Source organism: Panthera uncia (genome assembly GCF_023721935.1).
Source record: "Panthera uncia isolate 11264 chromosome B2 unlocalized genomic scaffold, Puncia_PCG_1.0 HiC_scaffold_24, whole genome shotgun sequence".
NCBI lineage: Eukaryota > Metazoa > Chordata > Mammalia > Carnivora > Felidae > Panthera > Panthera uncia.
In genome coordinates, this window is record NW_026057580.1 from 912,333 (window position 1) to 923,818 (window position 11,486).

An 11,486-nucleotide genomic window follows, 5' to 3' on the forward strand; every position below is an offset into this window, starting at 1 on the left:
AGGCATTAAAGCGGGGAACACTCCCAGGCTGCAGAGCAGGGAGGGGCGTGGCCATGACCGGGGGGGCGCGGTCACGCCGGGAGGGGCGTGGCCATGGCCGGCTGCCCGCGGGGAGAGGGGGTGCTCAGAGGATCTTTCGCCTGCCTCTGGTTGGTTTCTCCGCACATAAGTCGGCGTGCCCCTCTCTTGATGTGGGCTGCCATCCTCGAAGGGCCACACGCCCCTCTCCTCTGTGTATGTTTGAGACGCATGCCAGCCTCCAACGTCAACAGCACCCTGGGGCATGGGCCTGTCATTTTCTCAGGACCAGCTCGCCGAGTGGCGTGCGGCCAGCTCAACTGACTGCCGCAGTCAAAGTCCCTTGTCTGAGGTCAGCAGTGACCTCAAGCCCAGCCCTGCCCGCTTGGCGTCACCCTGTGGCTCCGGAACTCCTCCTTTATTCCAGACAGAGAACCATCTGGAGACAACGGCAGGCGCCTCCTGTCATGGAAATGCGGCCCCGAGTGCCTAGGCCACTGCCCACCAGGCGGAGGGTGAGCCGAGTCACAGGCAGGACACCTTCTGGGCCTGCATTCGGAGCACCATGGTTGAAGCGACCCTTAGCAAGCGGTTACAAACGAGGCAGGGAGGCCCAGAGACAAGTGACTTTGCTCAGAGTTGAATGGTGGTAGGGTTGGCTCCAGAACACAGGCTTTCCACCTCTCCTGCACTCTTTCGACCTTTCAGTCACGTAACAAACTTGTTGCGTTGTCCATTCTGTGCTCAGCATGAACAAAGAATTAGCTGTTACTTGACCCAACAGGAGACTGGGCTTGGACAGCAGACACTACACTCACCTATGACAGGTTCTGTCTGTGCTGGAGAAGCGTGAGGGCAATACTATGGTGGCAAAGAGGGTAGGCCCTGACGTTCCAGTTTTGGCCCTGCCGCTGACTAGCTGTGTGCCCTTGGGCAATGCTCTTAGCCTCTCTGTGCCTCAGATTCCTCTTCTGTAAAATACAAACAACCTGCCTCGTAGGGTCACCATGGGGACTTACTGGGCTGCTACATGTGAGGTACTCATAATCATGCCTAGCACACAGTAGGCACGTAAATAATTGTCAGCTGTGATAATAGTGCACACAGGAAGACACGGGGTAGAGAAATTAACTCGAAGGAAGGCTTCATGGACAAGGGGCATTTAATCTGGGGTTTAAAGGGTAACTAGGAGTTTTCCAGGCCAAGAAGAGCATCCTAGGCAACGTCAGGGCAAGAGCAAGGCTCTTGCTCTCAGGAGACCCAAGAAGACATGGGAATGAATCCCAAGCAGCTGCAGTGGTTCTCAACAGGTGGGGGAGGAAGGTGTGACCAAATCATCTAGGGGCTTTTTCAAGCTATTCACCATCCCCCAGAACCTCCAAAGGGTGGTGTCTCTGGCTTACCCAGGATCCCTGCTGCGAGGAGCCCACTTGCTCATGAGTGAGTCGGGTCCCCACGTGCACTGGAATGGGAAAAGGATGAGAACCACTAGCTGGAGCCCAGGGATTGTGGGGTAGGGGGGGAGAAGATGGCAGGAGCTGCAAAGGGGACAGCTTACGAAAGGTCTCAAATGCCATGCGAAGGTGCTTGAATTTCATCCTCTGGACCAATGGAAGGCTTCTGAGCAGGGAAGCGGCTTGCTTTGAGATCCATTTTACAAAGAACATCCTGGCATCAGGTTTGAAGAATGGAGTGAGGCAGAGGCCAGGGAAGTATCTGGAGATGATGACAGTAGTCTGTCTATCTGTCTGGGTAAGAGACAAGACAGTGAGGACTGAAGAAGGGATGAGCTTGAGGGGTGGCAAGAGGGAGGGCCCCAGGAAGTGCCTGGCAAAGTTGGGTGACAAGCGGGGCGTGTGGGTGATGACTGGGTTGCCTGGAAAGACCGTGATATAACTGGCTGTGTGTCCTTGGGGAAGTCACTTAACCTCTCTGTGCCTCTTTCCTTTTCTGTAAAACGGAGGGAGCAATAACAGCACCTATGTCATCAGGTTGTGATGGAAAGTAAATGAGTCAAGAGACAGAAAACACAGAACGGGGGCATCTGGGTGGCTCAGTTCATTGAGCATCCAACTTCATCTGAGGTCATGATCTCACAGTTCCCGAGTTCGAACCTCACATCGCACTCGCTGCTGTCAGCGCAGAGCCCTCTTCCAGCCCTCTGTTCTCTCTCTCTCTGTCTCTCCCCCATTCACAATCTCTCTCTCTCTCTCTCAAAAATAAATAAACACTTAAAAAATACTAAAAAAAGAAAACACAGAAAGAGCACCTGGTGCAGAGTAAGTGCTAGGAAGTCAGCGGCTGCTGTTATTATTGCTGAGACTGGAAGGACTGGGGATGGTGGGAGAAGGTGTGAGGCGCTGATATCTGGTGGATAGAGATGCTCTGAGGCCCTCTCTGCACCTTCTCACCTTCTCTCTTTTTGATGGTCTTATCTTTGCTTGTAACTTTTTTTATTAACTTTTTTAATTTTTTATTTTAAATTTTTTAAGTTTATTTATGAGACAGAATGCAAGCATGAGCTGGGGAGGGGCAGAGAGAGATGGAGACACAGAATCCAAAGCAGGCTCCAGACTCCCAGCTGTCAGCACAGAGCCGGACGCAGGGCTCGAACTCATGAACCCTGAGATTATGACCTGAGCCAAAGTCGGACGCTTAACTGACTGAGCCACCCAGGCGCCCTTTAACTTTTTTAATTGTGAGCTACATCTAACATAAAAGTTACCATTGCATTGGCAATTGGTTACCATTGCATCACTGGCATTAAGTAACTTTTTCTTTCAACCAATCCTAGTGTGCGGAAAAGTTGCAGGAAGAGTAGGAAGAACTCTCTAGAGCCTCCGCCCAGATTCCCGCATTTTGCCAATTGCTCCCTCCATCCTTGATGTAGACACATTGTTTCTTCCTGAACCATCCAAGAGTAAGCTGAGACATTGTGTCCCTCCGCTCCTAAATACTTTAGCCTGTGTGGCCTAAGAGCAGACATTTTCTGCACAACTACCAAATTCAGGAATTTAATATTGATATGATACTATTGTCTAATGCATGTTTATATTGTTATTGCCAATCCTCTCGTTCTTCATGGCACACACTCCCCACCCCCACCCCAGGATCCAATCAGGATCACACACTGCACAGAGGTGTCACCCGCAAGCCCTCTTCTTAAGGAGGCTTTTCCTCGGTTCTCACATCGGGGAATTCAGCGCCCACGGAGGTGGATGCTGTCTACACCTGTGCATTTATTTGCACACTGAAACAGGGCACCATCCAAGCTGGGGCACTCAATGCCAGCTGCCTGGGTCTTCCTAGGGAGAAAAGGGAGCTCACCTCCTGGGTCTGTTTTTCTAGGATGAAAGTTAACACGGGTTTGTATTTGCCTCTCCCAGACACGCACGGCTGAGTGAGCCTCTGGGGCTATGTGGGCGTGAGTGGGAAGGGGCAGGGCCAGCTGGGGCTTGGAGCTGCTGGATGGAGATGAGGTTGAACTCAGGCACGTGCCCTAGGGTGGTGAACAGTGAAGGGCCATGGCACCTGGAACGGTGCAGTGAGATGGTGGGCGTGTCCTGGGACCCCCATGCCTGTGGGGTCAGGGGGACCTGACAAGCCAGACCTCTGCCCGCACGGCTGTTTCCAAGGCTGCTCATGAGACAGGCTTTTATCCTCTGGTCTTGGGAGTCTAATGCATTTCCAGAGTTCCTGAAGATCGAAGGGTAGGGTTGGCAGTACTATCTCTGGCCCATGAAGTCCGCCCATCCCCCTCTTCTACGCACAATCATACTCAAGCACCTGGCGTGACCCAGGAGGCGTTTCAAGGATTCCAGAAATATTTGATTGTTCACAATTTGTTCACGTTTGTGGGAGAGGAAGATTGAAAGACATAGCCCTTCAACTAACCCCGGCTTCCTGGGTTAGGAATATTATCTCATTTGATCCTCAGAATGCCCTGCAAAGGAGGAAATATCTCCATTTTATAAGCGAAGAACATGGGTGATCTATAGAAAAGATAAGTCGGGAGGCCTAGGTTTGCACCCTGGGTCTGTTAAGGGACTGGAGATAACACAGGTAAAGCTCCTAGTGCTGGCACACCGTGGGTGCAGAAATGATGGTTGGATATTGCCGTCACCACTGCTCGGCCAAGGTCACACCCCTGGCAAAATTCAGAGCACAAATGGACTCTCGGGCTTTCTTAAAAAATTTTTTTTTTTCTTCAACGTTTTTTTATTTATTTTTGGGACAGAGAGAGACAGAGCATGAACGGGGGAGGGGCAGAGAGAGAGGGAGACATAGAATCGGAAACAGGCTCCAGGCTCCGAGCCATCAGCCCAGAGCCTGACGCGGGGCTCGAACTCACGGACCGCGAGATCGTGACCTGGCTGAAGTCGGACGCTTAACCGACTGCGCCACCCAGGCGCCCCTGGACTCTCGGGCTTTCTATGCCGAGTCCCCATGTCTTTTTATTTTTCAATTATATTCAAAAGAGTAAACAAAAGTCTCAACCATGGCTTTTGAAGGTCTGGCCCCCACCTCATCAAAATCAGAGGGTACATCCTTGGTGAAGGTTAATAGACAATCGGTAGTGTGTGTGTGTGTGTGTGTGTGTGTGTGTGTGTGTGTGTGTGTGTTGCATCTCAGAAGGTCTTAGGAGACACTCCTCGGATGGGCTGGCCCCCGTCCCTGCCCCCGGTTCGGATCGCTGGGTTTGAGAGATGTGAAAACAGGTGTGTGGCCGTGTGAATCAAGTAGAGGCAGAAAATTACCAAGAGGGAGACAAGAGATGACGGCTCAAGGTTATTTCAGCTTCAGAATTCTTTGAGAATGAGATGAGTTGTTTGTGGCCCCCAGAAGGCCAAAGGGTAATTCTGAGGTTGCCCTTTGTAACCCAGGTTCTCATGGATATTTTCAAAACATCTTTCTTGAATCTCCTGTCTTAGATCTGAAGCTATTAGGTCATTAAGCCCAGAGAGTTAGCACCATTGGCTCATCAGTGAGTAACAACTTGGCTTACTAAGTGTCCAGCTTTGGGGGATTCACATTGGTCACATAGGTCCCTGGGCTCCAAGGTCAACCTCACCTCACCTCACCTCACAAGAGAGCAAACAAAAATCTTCCTTTGAGGGGCTTGGCTGTAGGTTGCTCCAAACAGCATCAGGTCAGTGAGGGCTCCTGGTGATAACGTTTGCTGGGCTCACATTTAATGGGCTTTCGCTACACGCCAGGAGCAGAGTGCTTTTTGTGTATTGTGTCATTTATCCTCCCACCTGCCCTAGAATAGGTAAATTCTATTTTTATCATTACCTTATAGGGAAACTGAGGCACAGAGAGCTTAACCAGTTGGCACAGTCCTACAGCTAGTTGGGAATTCCAGCTAGATCTGCAATTCAAATCCAGATAGTCTAGCTCCAAAGCCAGTGCCCTTAGCCCCTTTCACCTCTGCCATCCTGTCGGAGGCGCTCAGCTAATCCTTGAAGAATGAGAGATTTTAGAGAAACAAAATACCGAGGGATGGGAGCACCACAGACCTGGGGTTGGTAGTGCTAGTTGTGTGACTATAGACAACTTAGGAAATACTTCTGAGCCTCAGTGTCCTCATCTGGTAAATGGGCATAGCGTCTTCTTCATAGAGTAGTGTGGTGGAGATAACGTGTTTCGAGCATGGAGCAAAGGGGTATTATTGTTAGAAATGGAGGGCGGGAGGAGGGGCACAGCCTGACCAAGCATCCGGGATGAACATGAACTCCGTGTGCGGTTTGGAAGGACGGTGGAGAGGGAGGTGTCCAAGCTAGAATGTGAGATGGGTGTAACACGTGAGTGGTACGTAAAAGCTGGGGCTGGGAAGTGCAAGGCCAGGTTGTTGAGGGCCTTGGAAACTACCGTAAAATGCTCCACAGCTCTCCAAGGCACAGGTGTGTGGACTTTGTCGATGTATGGAAATGTGTGTTTGGGGAAAAAAAAATAGAACGTAAAATAGTATGTTCTAACTGACAGCTGTGCACACACATTGTGGTCTGTTAGGCTTAAGATCAGAAGGGCATCTGCAGCACTATAAATACTCCAGTTCACCACTTTTAATTAATTTAGTTTCCTGGAAATACCTAATGAAAACCAAGAGTGAACAGGAGGCCAGGCTGAGGAATTTGGCTTTTAGCTTGTGGATGTGCCTGGGGCACAAGGCAGATTCGTTTGTTTTGTTTTGTTTTGTTTTAATTGAGATAGAATTCATAGACAGTCGATTCTCCTAATTTGCTGATTCTGTATTTGCGAATTCGCCTACTCGCTAAAATGTATTTGTAGCCCCCAAAGCACTACTCAAAACACTTTGGACATGTGCACGGCTGTGAAAAATTGGAGTCACCTGATGCGCATGGTCCCGGCTGAGATCAAACGAGACATTTTGCCTTCTAGCTTCAGCTCTCATACTGTAAATAAGTGTCCTTTGTTCTTTAGTGCCATATTTTTCATACTTCTTTGTTTTTTGTTGGTGATTTCACTATTTAAAATGGCCCCCAAGCATAGCGCCCATGTGCTAACATTCCTAAGTGCAAGAAGGCTGTGATGTGCCTTACAGAGAAAATATGTATGTTAGATAAGCTTTGTTCAGGCTTGAGTTATACTGCTGTTGGCCCTGAGTTCAGTATCAATGAGTCAACCAAAAATTAAATAAGGTGTCTTTAAACAGAAACACACATAAAATAAAGTTATGTATTGATCAGTTGATGAAAATGCTGTGATGGAAGTTTGCAGGAAACTAATCTGTTTCCCTTGGGGCACTGATTCTGCATTTTCTTTCTTTTCTTTCTTTCTTTTTTTTTAAATTAATTTATTTTTGAAAGAGAGAGAACACAGGTGGGGGGAGCGAGGGCAGAGAGAGAGGGAGACCCAGAATCCGAAGCAGGATCCAGGCTCTGAGATGTCAGCACAGAGCCCAACGCGGGGCTCAAACCCACAAGCTGTGAGATCATGACCTGAGCTGAAGTCTGACGCTTAACTGACAGAGCCACCCAGGTGCCCCAGATTTGGCGTTTTCTAATTCAGTGTCTGAAGCAACTTTAGGAACCATAATTTGTGCAAATAACAAGACTCACCTGTACATAAGATTCACCCTTTTAAATGAGCCCTTTTATATTTTAGTATATTCACAAGGCTATGCAACGATCACCATCACTGCTGATTTTCGAGCAGTAAAATGACCTCCGAGAGCAGCAAGTTAAGAATTATTTGTCTGTCTTTCCTCATTCCCTGATCTCTCTGCCCTCTTTCAGAATGCCCAGGAGAACCATGGACTGGCTGTGCCCACCCCCTCTGTCCCAGGAGACTTTGCAGACAAAGAAGTGACAGGTAAGGGGACTGTGGGTTTGGGGCTTCTCCCATCTTTCTTTCCTCCTTCGGCCCAAGCATCTGGCCCACCCCAGCTGGTGATAAAGCCGGAGTCCCCAGGCCTCTTGGCTGCTGGCTGCAGCCAGTGGGGGTTGAGCAGAGCCAAGGCTGGCTAAGGCCAATTCCAGTGGGGGGAAGATGGTGAGGGCCAACACCAGAGCAGGGTCAAGGGCAGCAGGAAGTGGTGGAAAGAACCCGGAGTCAGACCCACCTGGCTTTCAATCCCAGCCCTCCTACAGATGAGCTTTGTTCCCTTTGGGCAAGTCATTTAACCCCTCGCACATCTGTGTCTGCAAATGAGCCATGGCAAACCTAAATCCAGTTCTGGAGGAGGCAGTGACGTACTGGATGGGACTTTGGTCACTTCTTGTCACACTGAGGCTCAGAACCCACCAATGACTTCCCATGATGCTCAAAGCAGAGGTTCTTGCCAGGACTTCCAGAATCTGGCCTCACCTGGCCTCATCGCCTGCTTTCTCTCCCGGTCTCACGCTGCTCCCGCCAACCTGGTATCCTTGTTGCCCTTCAGCACCTGCACATTTCCACCCCGGGGCCTCTGCACTGCGGTTCCCTCTGCCTCGGCTGCTGTTCCCCTGTACACGTGTACAGCTCCCTCCTGCCCGAACGCCCTCTGTGCTCAGATGCCAGCTTCTCAGTGAGGTCTCCTCTGACCACACTATTCAAAGTGTCACCCCAGCACCCCTGGGCTGTTCCCACATATCACTCATCATCTGATGTGTGGCAACAATTTATGGATGTATTATGTTCATTGTTTGTCTCATTGTCCCATTAAAATGTAAGCTTCAGGGGCTCCTGGGTGGCTCAGCTGGTTAAGCGGCCGACTTCAGCTCAGATCATGATCTCACGGTTTGTGAGTTCGAGCCCCACAGCGTGGAGCCTGCTTGGTATTCTCTCTCTCCCTGTCTCTCTCTGCCCCTCCCCTGCTTGCACACTCTCTCTCAAAATAAATAAACAAACTTTATATATTAAAAGAGAAATAGTAAGCTCCAGCAGGGCCAGTATTTTGACTACTTTTGTTTTGTTTGCACTGCTGTCTCGCAGCTCCTACCGCTTGGGTGCTTAATGAATGTCAGTTTTTCCTCCTCCCCACTCTCGTTTTGTCTTGAAGTCAGACAGCTGGGAGAAGCCCTTCAGAGCTTCACATTCCCCGGGCTTGTGCTACAAAGTGAGAGGAGGGAGGCAGAGGACAGGCCACCTAAGAGAGAAGTAAGCAGGCCTGTTGGTGGCCTGCAGACTCAGGGTGTTGGGGGTGGGGAAGGGCTGGGAACCAGGTCCAAGAAGGGAGGGGTGTGAGCCGCTGGGGCCAGAGGTTCTCAGCATCTGTCTAGCGCCCGTGGCTGTCAGGCCACCTTCTTTCCACATATCCCCATCCCACCCCGCAGGCCAGACTCTGTCCCAGGAGCTCTCTGTGAGGCGGAGAGCTGGCTTCTAGGTAGACTCGGGATCTTTGGAAAGCAGGGCTTTCATGTTTTCCATGGAAAGACCATGTTCCCTCCTATGAGGGAAAGACCATGTTCCCTCCTACGAGTCTTTCACCCAAAACTTTCTACTGAGAACGTCTCCAGGCCCCTGACCCACGACTTCCCGTCTTCCTCCCACTTGTCCTGTCTTACAACCTAAACAGTTAGGTGCAGGTGGTTAGTAATCCAAGCAGTCGCCATTCATAAGGTGCCTACTATGGGCATAGCACCATGGTAAGCCCTTTACGTCTTTTTACACGAATCCTCTGGTTAATCCTCCCAACAGCTTTACGTGGTAAGCGTTGACATTATGCCCATTTTACAGATGATGAGACTGAGGCTCGGCAAGGTTAGTTGGCGTGTCCAAGGTCACACATCTGGTTAAGCAGTAGGGCTGGGATTTGAACCCTGGCCTTTCTGGCTGTGTATCAGCCAAGGCCCCCATGAGAAACAGATGGCATACTCAAAGGGGATAACCAAAGGGTTTCATGAAAGGATGATATGCAAGGAGGGGGGCAGCGTTCGGGGACTGGAGTGGGTAGTGACACAAGCCCCAGAGGCTGAGGGAGCAGTGGGGAGCTACTCCTGTATCTTTGAGCTGTGGGACGGGGCTAACCTGCCAGGAAGGCAGCCTTTGGCGACTGTGGCCCGTCAAGAAGGGAGGGTGGGGGGATCGATGCCCTGGCCTCTCTGCGCCCACCCTCTGATCTGCCAGCAGCTCCCATTGGCTGAACCCACCTGGAGCCAGAGGATAAGGGAGCCCCCGGGCCAGAGCAGGGCAGGGGAGAGTGAAACAAACGGAGAATATTCAGTATAGGCTCCTGAGGAGGCCGAGCCCAGGATAGGCAGGGGCCCCCTCCCTGGAAAGGAGAGGCTCACTCCCAGGACAGCTCAGGACTTCATGGCCTCCCGGCCTCCCTCTTCTTTTGCTTTTCCCTTCTTTCAGGTACCAGCTCACTCGTCAACGGCAACCTGCGCCTGTACAGCTCTGTGGGTGACCTAAGGCCGGGGCACTATGGGCAGGATGCACTCATCCCTCCCCCTCCCCCAGGCCCGGCCCCAGGGCCACCCCCAGGCTTTTCACAGCTTCGGGAGGAATCCCCCCCACCTCCACCTTCCATGGCTCCCCCACCACCTCCCCTGCTGCTGGAACCCCCACCCCCACCCACCACGGCCCCACCTCCGCCCCCAGTATTGGGGGCCCAAGCCCCCCTATCCACCCTTTCCTCCCCATCCACACCCACCCCTCCTGACTTCATTCCTCCTGCCCCACCCTTGGCCTCTCTAGCCCCACCTCCACGTCTTTTGCCAGCCCCAGCACCCCCAGCATCTCTTCATACAACGGGGACTCGCTTCTTTCCCCCTGGGGGTGTCACCAAGTGGAAATCAGAGGTAGCGCTGAATGGCAGGCAGCCGGAGACCCCCAGAACCAGCCCCCCCCCAGAGCCCAGCTGAGCCAAAGGGGAGTCTTCTGAGGCCTAAGCCAGAACCCCACCTCACTTTCCCCCGCTCATTCAAGGTGCCTCCCCCAACCCCAGTCAGGACTTCGTCCATCCCAACTCAGGAAGCACAGGGGACGTCTCCAGAGGAGGAAGGGGCCACCAAGAAAGCCCCCAATCGACTCCCACTGCCTCCCAGCTTCCACATCCGCCCAGCGTCCCAGGCCTATCCGGACAGGGCCCCTGAGCCTGACTGCCCAGGGGAGCTCAGACCTGCAGCACCAGCCAGCCCCAGGCTGGGCCAGTCCCAGTCCCAGTCCCAGACTAAGGAATGTACCGAGACTCCTCCGCCAGCCCCTCCCCTGCCCCCTCCTGCACCCCCACTCCCTCCCCCAGCACCGCCACTTCCCCCAGCTGCCCCTCCTTTGCCCGCTGCTGAGAAGGCAGCCCCTCCACCTTCTAGGTTTACAAAAAACCCCAAATCCAGCCCCCCAGCCCCCAACCCCAAACCTAACCCCCCCAGTCCAGAGGACACAGCATCTTCAGCGCCTGTGGACTGGCGGGATCCCAGCCAGATGGAAAAGCTGCGGAGTGAGCTGGCAGCCTATCTCTGTGGCTCCAGGAGGGAGGATCGATTTGTCAGTCACAGGGCAGGCCCAACAGCGGCTTCGCAGGAAAAGGAGGGCAAGAAGGGCCCCAGCCTGCCAGAGAAAGAGGCTCCCCCCAGCCTGCCGGAGAAGGAGATCCTCCCAAGTGTTCCCGAGAAGAGTCCCTCCAGCCTGCAAGAGAAGGTGGCTGCCACCAGCCTGCCCCTTCCCCCTGTGGACTACATCTCCCAAGACCCCCCAGCTCCCAGTGTCCGGCAGATCCGGAGCAAGCTGGAGGCCCGGCTCTCCTCATCAGCAGAGAAGGAAGCCAAGCCCAGCATAGGGTCTCTGCCTCCCAAGCCTCGGCTAGAAGCGGGAAGAATCTTTGAACATAGGACGGATAATGGCGAATTCTCTAAGCCTGTGGCCAGGAATCTGCCGCCTCCAACCACCACCCCTCTGCCAACCACACCACTACAGTCCAAGGCCACATCTGTGCCGGCCGCACCACCTAAGCCCACACCTGGACCGGTCACACCGCCCAAGGTCACGCCTGCACCGGTCACACCACCCAAGGTCACGCCTGC

The 11,486-nt window shown here is 52.6% G+C and overlaps 1 protein-coding gene across 1 annotated transcript in view; it reads left to right on the plus strand.

Annotated features, from left to right (window-relative positions):
- Positions 1-11,486, plus strand: part of CB2H6orf132 (chromosome B2 C6orf132 homolog) — a 33,610-nt gene that overhangs the window by 19,123 nt on the left and 3,001 nt on the right. Inside the window, 3 exon segments of the mRNA XM_049653268.1 lie at positions 7,278-7,353; positions 9,820-10,307; positions 10,309-11,475. Coding sequence (XP_049509225.1) covers positions 7,278-7,353; positions 9,820-10,307; positions 10,309-11,475 — 1,731 coding nt within the window.